At 46.1% G+C, this 12,815-nt stretch overlaps 1 protein-coding gene across 5 annotated transcripts in view; it reads left to right on the top strand.

Annotated features, from left to right (window-relative positions):
• Nucleotides 1-12,815, top strand: part of DGLUCY (D-glutamate cyclase) — a 157,911-nt gene that overhangs the window by 137,227 nt on the left and 7,869 nt on the right. For 3 of the 5 annotated variants that reach the window (XM_030804015.1, XM_030804013.1, XM_030804014.1), the window contains exons 12-13: nucleotides 3,200-3,319; nucleotides 10,940-11,091. In XM_030804015.1, coding sequence (XP_030659875.1) covers nucleotides 3,200-3,319; nucleotides 10,940-11,091 — 272 coding nt within the window. The remainder of the gene's footprint in view (nucleotides 1-3,199; nucleotides 3,320-10,939; nucleotides 11,092-12,815) is intronic. The other 2 variants (XM_030804016.1, XM_030804017.1) reach the window with 1 other exon arrangement.

Below are 12,815 nucleotides of genomic sequence, written 5' to 3'. Positions count from 1 at the left end.
CTGGGACTATAGGCACATGCCACCACGCCCAGCTAATTTTTGTAGTTTCAGTAGACGTGGGGTTTCACTATGTTGGCCAGGATGGTCTTGATTTCTTGACCTCGTGATCTGCCTGCCTTGGCCTTCCAAAGTGGTGAGCCACCGTGCCTGGCCACTTGGCTAACTTTTAAACATTTTTTTTGGTAGAGATGAGGTCTCACTATATTGCTCAGCCTGGTCTCGAACTCCTGAGCTCAAGCTATCTTCCCACCTCAGCCTCCCAAAGTGTTTCAATTACAGGCATGAGCCACTGAGCCTGGCCTTCAATCGTTAATAATATAATAATTAGGGCTGGGTGCAGTGGCTCACGCCTGTAATTCCAGCACTTTGGGAGGCCGAGGCAGGTGAATCACTTGAGCTCAGGAGTTCTAGACCAGCCTGGCCAACATGGCTCTATTAAATATATAAAAAAATTAACCAGGCATGGTGGTGGGCACCTGTAATTCCAGCTCCTCAGGAGGCTGAGCCAGGAGAATTGCTTGAACCCAGGAGATGGAAGTTACAGTGAGCCGAGATCACGCCACTGCACTCCAGCCTGGGCGACAAGAGCAAGACTCTGTCTCAATAATAATAATAATAATAATAATGTGATAATTTGTGTTTGCACAAAACTTTGTACTTTTCCAAGAGGCTTCACATTCACTGTAGTGTTTAAGCCTCTGTGAAAACCCTGTGAGGCAGGTAAGATGAGTCCCAGGAGGTTTTCCCAGATCGCCCAGCTAATTAGTGTTGCTGGTAGCATTAGGAGTAGACTGCAGACTCCTGAGGCCCCAGCCCTTTATCAGGGCATCATGCCTTTATGAATTGCCGAAAGGCTTAGTGTAAGCCCCAAGAACCTTTCTTCCCTCTGGGTGGGTCTCAGGCCCTGGGGTAATGAAGGCTTGTTTGTCATTCCATGTTTCCGAGTGTTTCCCAGACTCATTAGTCTCCTTTGGCTTTTGAGGTTTTGATGAGACAGTGAGAGCCTTCTGGGCTGATTAGAACGTTTCTGCAAATCACCCTGGCCTTTCCCAGAAGAGGCTGTGGATGCGGTGCGCACAGTGCGGTTGGCTTCCAGCTTCCTGTCCCTCCAGCTGGGCAGGCAGAGGACCTCAGCCTGTGGGGGAGGGGTTCTCAGAGTGGAGAATAAAGAGATCTCTGTGGCTACAGGGGCAAACAGGGTCTGAGGGAACTGCTAGAGCAATCCCATCCTCCCACGCCCGCAATGGTACCCCCATCTGTGCTGTGACAACCCTGAGATCCCAGAGGAGGCAGGTGGAGCTGGCCGTTCATGGCTTCGAACTGCCCCCTTCGTAGACCCTTGGGCCCTTCTCGCAGCCTCAGGAGTCCAGTCTCCTCCTGTGGCCCTCCCCAGACCCTCCTGCCCAGCAAGGCTACCTCCTCAATTTTCCTTTTTCTCTTCCTCTCCCTCAAAACCCTTATTCCTCAGTTTCCATGGGCAACTGCCATGTCATGGCCATAGTGCTCAATTGAGAATCAAGTCACCTGGGTTTAAGTCTCCACCTTCCACTGACTGCCCAGGTACTGCCCCATCAGGGACTGCCAGCTCTATACGGTGAGGATCACTATACCCATGACAGGATGGATGTGAAGCCCAAACGAGATGGAATTCATAAGATGCTAAAAAGAGACAGCTATAGACAAGATACCAGTGTTACATGGTGGGTGTTATTCCCCTCATTCAGTGGGCTGTCATAGATCTAGAGAACTGTTATGAGAAAAACCATCAGGATATAAATCTAAGGTGTTTGGTCCTTCACAATTGTGTCATTCTTTTGGCCAAATCCAATCCCTTATGCTTGAGATGGATCAGCTCTAGATCCCACAGTGAACACTAGCCTCTGACAGAATTCTTCCACATCTTCCAAGCCTTTATAGAAGCAGACACAAAAACAATGATGTACCTGTTCCATAGGCTTGGAGAGTCCAGCCCTCTGGCCTTGAGACACTCAGACAGGTGCATTGCATGAAAGGTTATTGAGACAGCTGTAACTCTCTTCTGGAGGTAGATTCAGCTGAACATCTAGTTTACAGTATCCTCCAGAAATACCTGGACACAGGAGCTGTGTCCCCCAGATCTACAGCACCACCTCAAAGGGTACATGCTTCAGGGCTTGCTAGGTTTTGTTTTTTTGTTTTTGTTTTTGTTTTGAGATGGAGTCTCGCTCTGTTGCCTAGGCTGGAGTGCAATGGTGTGATCTCGGCTCCCTACAACCTCTGCCTCCCAGTTTCAAGCAATTCTCCTGACTCAGCCTCCACAGTAGCTGGGACTACAGGCATGCGCCACTGTGCCTGGGTAATTTTTGCATTTTTAGTAGAGGCGAGGTTTTGCCATATTGGCCAGACTGGTCTTGAACTCCTGATCTCAAGTGATCTGCCTGCTTCAGCCTCCCAAAGTGCTGGGATTACAGGCATGAGCCACTGCCCCCAGACTAGATTTTTAAATCTTATCCATACAAGGGTAGAGGTACCTGCTAGTTATTTTTAGCCAATCCCCCTATCTTGAACACCGTTCATTTCACCAATGAATTAAATCATTTCTAATGCGTATTTATTCTAGCATTCATTTATTATGCTAATTAACACATTCTCTGATGCGGACTATCAGATGAGCCTCAAGACTGTAGGCTCTTTCCAATGCTCACTAACCACACTTGGAGTGTGTATTCCTGATTAGGATATTTCAGATGTTAACCAGGTACCCCTCTGGTATAGATTAAAATGAACTAAAACACATACATTTCACATTCTTTCAGCAGAAGCCTTTAAAGTAAGTTCTAGAACTGACTTTGCATCAGATCCCCCAGGGGGCTCAGTGAGCGGGAGCCACTGGAAGGGAGGCCCTGAGTGTCACCATGCCCACATCTCCCATGGACCTGGCACCAAGACCATAGAACATGCTCCATCTTGGCTGGAGAACGTGACCCAAAAGGGGACATGCCCACACTGTGGTGTGTTCCAAACGTGGACTCATTTTTAACTAAAGAAATTTCTAGAAGGCCTAAGGGGAAGTACCACAACTCCTGGTTGTCTGAAAATATATCCAGAGCCAACCTCTTTGCTCTCCCAAAGGCAACAAGCACATGGAGGGCTGCCTTGCTTCAGGCCTCTCCCTTTTTGCCCTGGTCCCGTGCACTGACTCAGCGCCGCTTCCCTTCAGGAGTCGGTGATGGAGGCAACGAGCTTGGGATGGGTAAAGTCAAGGAGGCTGTGAGGAGGCACATACGGCACGGGGATGTCATCGCCTGCGACGTGGAGGCTGACTTTGCAGTCATTGCTGGTGAGCACTTGGATGGCCACCCAGTCTGGCTGGCTACCCAGGGTGAGGGACCTGGCTTGGAGCCTGACCAGGCCAGAAGCTCTTCTTCTCTGCGCGTAGTGCAGAGGGCATCAGGGCAGGGAGGGGAGGTGGTGCTGAGCCTCTGACCTTTCATTCAGTCATTCAACAAACATTTACGGTGTGCCAGGCAGTGTTCTGAGCACTGGGGTTATAGCTGCAATGACCCTGCTCCACAGAACTCCCATTCTAGGACTGGGAGATAGAGAATGAGCCCTGACAAATAAACACATCAGATGATTCTAAAGAGTAATAAGAGCTTTGGGGGTGATAGTACAGGTAGCTGAGAGAGGGTGATGGGAGGGCCACTTCAGATCAGTGGTCAGGAAGGCTTTTCTGAAGAGAGTGCTCTGTGCTTTTATCTGCATGGACAGTAAGAAAACTATCTGGTAAGTGTTTGGAGGATGCAAGAAGCTTTCCACCTTTCCTTTCACCTACTTCTGCCTTGGGCTGCCCTGCGCCTCCCCACGGTTGCTCCTCTCCCGCAGCACCCACCTTTCCTGTGTCCAGGTCTGTCTAGGTGTGGCCTCCTCCTTTGACCTCACCACATATTTCAAGAAAATTGTGACATCCCTGAAAAAGGCTCTCTCCCACTTCATGATCATAGCCTGGAGAGGAATGGAACCTCACGGGAACCAGTGCCAGGGTGGGAAAACCTGATTCGTAATTGAGAAATGGCTGGAGGCTCAGTATGGGCAAGTATGAGAGTTTAAAACTCCAGGGGTCCCAGTGGTCTGGGGGCCCTCATGCTCTTGTGAGTGTTGCCTCTGGGCACTCAACCAAGTTCTCACAATGAATATTAGAAAAAAATCCCCTCATGCTTGCATCAGGGGGAGGGAAAAATGAGTCATTTTCAAGTAGGCCAGGGCATTCTGTTCTTCTTTTTTTTTTTTTGAGAGTGCTCTGTTGCCCAGGCTGGAGTGCAGTGGTGCCATTTTGGCCACTGCAACCTCCGCCTCCCGGGTTCAAGCGATTCTCCTGCCTCAGCCTCCTGAGTAGCCGGGATTACAGGTACATGCCACCACACCTGGATAATTTTTGTATTTTTAGTAGAGACAGGGTTTCACCATATTGGCCAGGCTGGTCTCGAACTCCTGCCTTCAAGTGATCTGCCCACCTCGGCCTCCCGAAGTGCTGGGATTACAGGCCTTAAATCTACCTGGGGAAAGGGAAATACCCAGCCCCACCTTTCTTCAGCCTTCTACGTGGGAGAGGGACATACCCAATTCCAGCTCCCTCTAGCAATCTGTGCCACGTAAGGGGGAGAGGACAAAACTGAGAAGCAGTGGTGAAGTTCACAGTCCAGGGCACAGGCTTACTAAAAGGCAGAGACCTAATCATAGGACTACAGAGCCCTTCCCCTCCCCTCCACGTCTTACCACCATCACTAAAGGTCCATTTGCTACAGTTCCTTTTTCTTTTCTTTTTTGAGACAGAGTCTCACTCTAACACCCAGGCTGGAGTCCAGTGGCACGATCTCAGCTCACTGCAACTTCTGCCTCCCGGGTTCAAGCAATTCTTATGCCTCAGCCTCCTGAGTAGCTGGAATTACAGGTGCGCACCACCACGCCTGGCTAATTTTTGTGTTTTTGGTAGAGACGGGGTTTCGCCATGTTGACCAGGCTGGTCTCGAACTCCTGACCTCAGGTGATCCACCCACCTCAGCCTCCCAAAGTGCTGAGATTACAGGCATGAGCCACTGCGCCCGGCCCAGCTGCAGTTCCTTTTACCAAGTAAATTATGTCCACCTTTCAACAACAAAAAAAATTTTCAAGAAACACCGATAAGCAAAAACACAATTTGAAGAGAAGGAACAAACAAAGTCAGACATGTCAGAAATGATGGGATTACCAGACCGGGAATTCTTTTAAAAGTCTGATTAATGTGATAAAGTCTTAACTGCAAAAAGTAGGCAACATGCAAGAAGAGATGGATAATGCAAGCAGAGACATGGAAATTTTAAGAAAGAATAAATAAGTGGTAGATCAGCCTGGGCAACATGGCAAGATACCATCTCTATAAACAATTTAAAAATTAGCCAGGTGTGGTGGTGCATACCTGTAGTCCTGGCTACTTGGGGGGCTGAGGTGGGCGGAGAACTTGAGCCCAGGAAGTTGAGGCTGCAGTGAGCTGTGATTGAGCCATTGTACTCCAGCCTGGGTGACAGAGCAAGACCCTGTCTCAGGAAGAAAAAAAAAAAAAAAAAAAGGAAGTAGATAGAGATCAATAACTCTGTAACAGAAATGCAGAATGCCTTTGATGGGCTCATTAGTAGACCGGACATGGCTGTGGAACGAATCTCTGAGCTTCAAGACATCTCAACAAAAGCTGCCAAAATTGAAAAAAAAGCAAAGAGAAAAAGTGCTGGGGGCGGAAAAAACCCTACAACAGATCAGAATATCCAAGAACTGTGGGACAACTACAAAAGGTATAACCTATACTAATGGGAATACTAGGAGAAGAAAGAGAGCAATAAATAGCAGCATTTGAAGCAATAACAAATGAGAATTTCCCCCATATTAATGTCAGACACCAAACCATAGATCCGGGAAGCTGAGAGAACACTAAGGAGGATAAATGCCAAAAAGCTAAATCTAGGTATATCATATTCAAACTTCAGAAAACCAAAGATAAAGGAAGAATTCTGAAAGAAGCCAGAGGCAGGTGGGGGAAAACCCTTTACCTATACAGGAACAAAGGTAAAAATTACATTCATTTGACTTCTCTACAGAAACCGTATAAGCATGAAGAGACTGAACTATTTTTTTTTTCTTTTTTCTTTTCTTTTTTTTTTTTTTTGAGATGGAGTTTCACTCTTGTTGCCGAGGCTGGAGTGCAATGGTGCAATCTTGGCTCACCGCAGCCTCCGCCTCCCGAGTTCAAGTGATTCTCCTACCTCAGCCTCCCGAGTAGCTGGGATTACAGGCATGTGCTACCACGCCCTGCTAATTTTGTATTTTTTTAGTAGAGACAGAGTTTCTCCATGTTGGTCAGGCTGGTCTCAAACTCCTAACCTCAGGTGATTTATCTGCCTTGGCCTCCCAAAGTGCTGGGATTACAGGAGAGAGCCACCGCGCCCGGCCACATTTAATCTTTACATTACTGAACTATTTGAAGTATTGAGAGGTAGCAACCAATGCAAAATTCTGTGCCCTGCAAAATTTGCTTAAAAAAGGAGAAATAAAGACTATGAAACAAATAAAAATTGAGAGAATTTGTTGCCATATCTGCCTTGCAAGAAATGTTAGAAGAAATTCTTCAGAGAGAAGGAAAATTATATCTGTCAGAGACTTGAATCTACATAAAGAAAGGAAGAGTATCAGTGAATAAAATAAGCGAGGGTAAAATAAAAACTTTCATATTTCTTTTTGACCTAACATATCAGTTTGTTCAAAATAATAATAGCACAAAATAATAACAACAATGCATTCCATTATGTATGCCGTATGTATATATATGCTTATGTATGTTTGTGTATAAGTGACCCAGATGACAGGCCAGGCGCGGTGGCTCATCCCTGTAATCGTAGCACTTTGGGAGGCCAAGGCGGGCAGATCGCTTGGGCCTAGGAATTTGGTACCAGCCTGGGCAACATGGGGAAACCCCATCTCTACAAAAAGTAGAAGAATTAGCTGAGCATGGTGGTGGACACCCATAGTCCTAGCTACTTGGGAGGTTGAGGCTGCAGTGAGCCATGATTGTGCCACTATACTACAGCCTGGGTGACAGAGTCAGACCCTGTCTCAAAAAAAAATAGAATAGAATAAGTGACACAAATGGCAGCAATGGTACACGGAATGAGAGGGAAGAATTAGTAATATTTTGTTATAAGTTGCTTGTGCTACCCATGAAGTGGTATACTGTTATTTCAAAGCAGACTTTGTTGTAAATGTATGTTGCAAACTCTAGGGCATCCACTAAAAAACTAATTTTAAAAGTAGAATTTACATGCTAAGAAAGGAGAGAAAATAGAATCATATAAAATACTCAAAACCACAAAAGGCAGAAAAAGTGTAGAAGACAAAAATGGGGCCAGGCACAGTGGCTTACACCTGTAATCCCAACACTTTGGGAGGCCAAGGCAGGTAGATCACCTGAGGTCAGGAGTTCGAGACCAGCCTTGCCAACATGGTGAACTCCCATCTCTACTAAAAATACAAAAGTTAGCAGGAGAATTGCTTGAACCCAGGAGGCAGAGGTTGCAGTAAGCCGAGATAATGCCACTGCACTCCAACCTGGGGAACAGAGTGAGATTCGGTCTCAAAACAACAACAACAACAAAACAAAAAAAACAAAACAAAAAAATGGAATAAAGAACAAAGGCAATAAAAAAACAGCAGCAAATATGGTAGCTATTAATCCAACTATATCAATCATCACCATAAATGTCAATGCCACAGTGAACTTAAAAAAACAAGATTGAGGCTGGGCGTGGTGGCTCACGCCTGTAATCCCAGCACTTTGGGAGGCCAAGGCTGCGTGGATCACGAGGTCAGGAGATCGAGACCATCCTGGCTAACACAGTGAAACCCCGTCTCTACTAAAAATCAAAAAATTAGCTGGGCGTGGTGGTGGGCACCTGTAGTCCCAGCTACTCGGCAGGCTGAGGCAGGAGAATCACTTTAACCTGGGAGGCGGAGGTTGTAGTGAGCCAAGATCGCGCCACTGCACTCCAGCCTGGGTGACAGAGTGAGACTCCATCTCAAAAAACAAAACAAAACAAAAAACAAACCAAGATTGAACTATATATTGTCTGCAAGAAATTCACTTTAACTATAAAGACACTATATGTGTCTTTACATTTAAACAGATTAGCAATAAAGAGATAGAGAAAGATATGCTATGTTAACACTAATAAAAAGAAAGCAGAAGTAGCTACATTAATTTCAGACATAGCAGACTTCAGAACAGGGAAAGTTATCAGGATAAAGAGGGGGATTACATAATGATAAAGGGGCCAATATTCAAAGAAGACATAACACACCAGGCACAATGGTGCACGCCTGTAATCCCAGCACATTGAGAGGCTGAGGCAGGTGGATTGCTTCAGCCTAGAAGTTCAAGACCAGCCTGGACAACATGGTGAAACCCCATCTCTACAAAAACCCCATCTCTACAGGCACATGCCTGTAGTCCCAGCTGTTCAGGAGGGTGAGGTGGGAGGATCACTTGAGTCGAGGAGGCAGAGGTTGCAGTGAGCCAAGATTGCCCCAAAAAAAGTTGATGGGGGGGAGCATAACTGATAAAACTGCAAGGAAAAATAGACAAATTCACTATTACAGTTGGAGACTTCAACACCCCTGTATCAGAAATGGGCAGATCAGCCTGGGCAACATAGCAAGACCATATCTCTACAAAAAAAGCAAAAAATTAGCTGAGCATGGTGGTGTGCACTTGTAGTCCTAGCCTCTCAGGAGGCTGAGGCAGGAGGATTGCTTGAGTTTAGGAGTTGGAGGCTGCAGTCTGCTGTGGTTGTACCACTGCACTCCAGTCTTGGCAACAGAGTGAGACTCTGTCTCTCAAAAATAAAAATAAAATAAATTTTTAATTGAAAAATAAAAATCAAGTAATGTAATCCATTACGTCAATAGGCTAAGGAAGAAAAATCACATGTTCATGTCAATAGATACAGAAAAAGCATTTGGCAAAAGCAACACCCATTCATGATAAAAACTTTCAGCAAACTAGAAATAGAGGGGAACTTCCTCAACTCGATAAAGAACAGCTACAAAAAACCTACAGCTAACATCATAATTAATGGTGAGAAACTAGTTTTTCCACTAAGATTAGGAAAAAGGCAATGATGTTCCCTCTTACCACTATTTTCAACATTGTATTGGAAGTGCTACCTAATGCAATAAGACAAGAAAAAGAAATATAATGTAAACAGATTGGGAAGGAATAAATAAAATTGTCTTTGCTTGCAGATGGTATGATTGTCTGTGTAGAAAATTCAAAAGAATCAACAAAATCTCCCAGAACTAATAAGTTATTATAGCATGGTTGCAAGATACAAAGTTAAATACTTTAATTGTATATGTCAGCAATGAACAAGTGGAATTTAAAATTAAAAACACATTACCATTTACATTAATCCCCCAAAATGAAATAATTAGGAATAAATCTAAAAATATGAAGAAAAATACAAAACATTGATGAAAGGTATCAAAAAAGAACTATATCAATGGAGAGATATTCCATGTTCATGGATAAGAAGACTCGATATTGTCAAGATGTCAGTTCTCCCAACTTGATCGATAAATTTGATATAGTCCCAGTCAAAATCCCAGTAAGTTATTTTGTGGGTATCAACAACCTGATTCTAAAGTTTATATGAAGAGGCAAAAGATACAGAATAACAAACTGAATATTGAAAAAGAAGAACAAGATCAGAGGACTGACACTACCTGACTTTAAGACTTAATAAAGCTACAGTAATCAAGGCAGTGTGGTATTGGTGAAAGAATAGATAAATAGATCAGTGGAACAGAATAGACAGCCCAGAAGTAGACCCACCCAAATAGGGCCACACAATGTTTGACAAAGGAGCAAAGGCAATGCAATGAAGCAAAGGTAGTCTTTTCAACAAATGGTGCTGGAACTGGAACTACTGGGCATCCACATGAGAAAAAATCCATCTAGACATATAGACCTTACATCCTTCACAATAGTAAACTCAAAATGGATTATGGACTTAAACATAAAACACAAAACTATAAAACTCCTATAAGGTAACATAGGAGAAAATTTGGATGAGCATGAGTATGATTATGACTTCTTTTTATTTTAATTTCATTGATTGATTGATTGAGACTGTGTCTTGCTTTGTCTCCCAGGCTGGAGTGCAGTGGCATGAACTCAGCTCACTGCAACCTCCGTCTCCTGGGTTCAAGTGATTCTCCTGCCTCAGCCTCCCGAGTAGCTGGGATTACAGGCATGCGTCAACATGCCTGGCTAATTTTTGTATTTTTTTAGTAGAGACGGGGTTTCACCATGTTGGCCACACTGGTCTCGAACTCCTGACCTTGAGTGATCCACCTGCCTCGGCCTCCGAAAGTGCTGGGATTACAGGCGTGAGCCACCACATCTGGCTGTTTATGACTTTTTAGATAACAACACCAAAGGCATTATCCATGAAAGAAACAGTTGATAAGCTGGACTTCACTAAAGTTTCAAACTTCTGCCCTGCAAACGACAATGTTAAGAGAAGGAGAAGGCTGGGTGCAGTGGCTCGTACCTATAACCCTAACACTTTGGGAGACCAAGGTAGGAGGACCGTTTGACGCTAGGAGTTTGAGACCAGCCTGGGCAATGTAACAAGAACTTGTCTCTACAAAAAAATTTTAAAATATTAGCTGGGCTTAGTGGCATCTCTGTCTATTTCCCAGTTTTCAAATGGCGATAATAATAGTACTTACACCTCACAAGCTTGTTGTAAGGACTCCAGGAGCTTGTGCTACGGGACTGTGGACCAGTCCTGCAGATAGTTCTGCTTCCTAGAGGCAGGCTGACAGACACATGACTTTTCCAATTCCATGATGGAATCTTGTTTTGCTGTTCTAGGTGTTTCTAACTGGGGAGGCTATGCCCTGGCCTGCGCGCTCTATATCCTGTACTCATGTGCCGTCCACAGTCAGTACCTGAGGAAAGCAGTGGGACCCTCCAGGGCGCCTGGAGATCAGGCCTGGACTCAGGCCCTTCCATCGGTCATTAAGGTAACAAACCCCAGCCAGCCGCTCGCCTGGAAGCAGCTTCTACCCTGGATGAGCAGCAGGCCTGAGGTCCCAAGCCATAAGCCGAGGGCTGGCACCCTGCTGCCCCTCAAAAGCCAGAGGCAGAGCCAGCCTTGAAGCAAAGGTCTCCTGGATTGTGTGCCCTTTAAGCTACTCGCGGTCCTGAATCGTGTGGCAGGCCTGATCCAAGTGACCATTTTCCTTCTAGTTTGACTTTGGGTGAGTTGCTTAGTTTCTCTGAGCCTCATTTTCTTCATCTGTAAAATGGGGGCAGTCAGCATTGTTGTTGGAGAAACCGAATGCCTCACCCATGGTGGGTACTTCATACTGGTAGTGGTGGGTAGGTGTCCTGTCAGCCCCCTCCAAGGAATTCACCACCCAGCGAGGCCACTAAAACCTCCATAGTGAGTCAATCAGCCATACTAAGGAAAGTGCTAAGCGGGACAGACAAGGTGGGAAGAGAATCCTGTGGGCTGGAGACTGCGAGGAATAAACCAGGTAGAAGGAGGGGAATCCCAGCGGGAGGAATGTGGGGAGCAGGGGCTTGGGAGATGAAGACAGGCTTAGTGATGGTTTTGGGGAGACAGCTCTTGAGGTGGAGAGCAGGAGGTAGTGGGTGAGACAAAAGTAGAAGAGGGCTTCAGACCCCAGGGCCCACAAGGAGGAGGTCCATGAGTCCCTGAAGCTGTTTGCACAATTGTTCCTGTATATGTGTTTTTCTGGGCAAGACTCTGTGGTTTCATCAGATTCTTCAAGTAGTCTGGGGCCATTAAGAATCCCCGGTCCAGCTGGGTGTGGTGACTCATGCCTGTAATCTCAGCACTTTGGGAGGCCAAGGCAGGAGGATCACCTGAGCCCAGGAGTTCGAGACCAGCCTGAACAACATGACGAGACCTCGTCTCTAGAAAAAAAATTTAAAAATTAGCTGGGCCTGGTGGCATGCACCTGTGGTCCCAGCTACCTGGGAGGCTGAAGTGGGAGGATCACTTGAGCCCAGGAATCCAAGGCTGCAGTGAACTATGTTCACTTCACTGCACTCCAGCCTTGGAGACAGAGGGAGACCCTGTCTCAAAAAAAAAAAAAAAAAGAATCCCTGGGAAGGGACAGATCATATTAGCTGGACCCAAGGACACTGCGACTTTCTCCCTGAGGACTCTCCCTGAGAGGCAGCAGCAGGTGGCTTTTGTCTGAGCTCCTCTGACTGCAGAGCCTATGCTCTGAAGTATTGTTTGCAGTTCTAGGTACGTTCTGTAGCCCAGTGAAGAGGAAGGGCATCAACGTGTGCCCGTCTAACTTATGTGAACTCACACATGCATATGGGGAAAATGCAAAAGAGAGGTGGCCAGCGCCCAGGCGCCCAAGCCTGAGCAGCGAGATGGCGGCGGGACTGGCCCTTCCTTCCTTGGGCCTCAATTTCCATGGCCCTCTTAGAGCAAGCTCCGCCCCCAACACCAATTCCAGGCTCTCACCCGCCTCCTCTGGGGCTCCTTAAGGAGATGGGACCTGCCCCTCCTGGAGGAGAACCTGGTGGACCACACTTGTGGGACATTCACAATGCCTCAGTCCTTAACGGGACACCTACCTGGGGAATCTTCCCAGGTAATTTGGACCTTGGGAAAACAGGGCCAAAGCTCTGACTTTACATCTGAATCCTGGGTCAGATGTGACTTCATCTGTGAGCAGCCTGAGGGATTAGAGGTGGGTGT

The sequence above is a fragment of the Nomascus leucogenys genome, chromosome 22a (assembly GCF_006542625.1).
Source record: "Nomascus leucogenys isolate Asia chromosome 22a, Asia_NLE_v1, whole genome shotgun sequence".
NCBI lineage: Eukaryota > Metazoa > Chordata > Mammalia > Primates > Hylobatidae > Nomascus > Nomascus leucogenys.
Note: the sequence above shows the minus strand (reverse complement) of the source record. Positions and strands in the feature narration are given on the sequence as shown.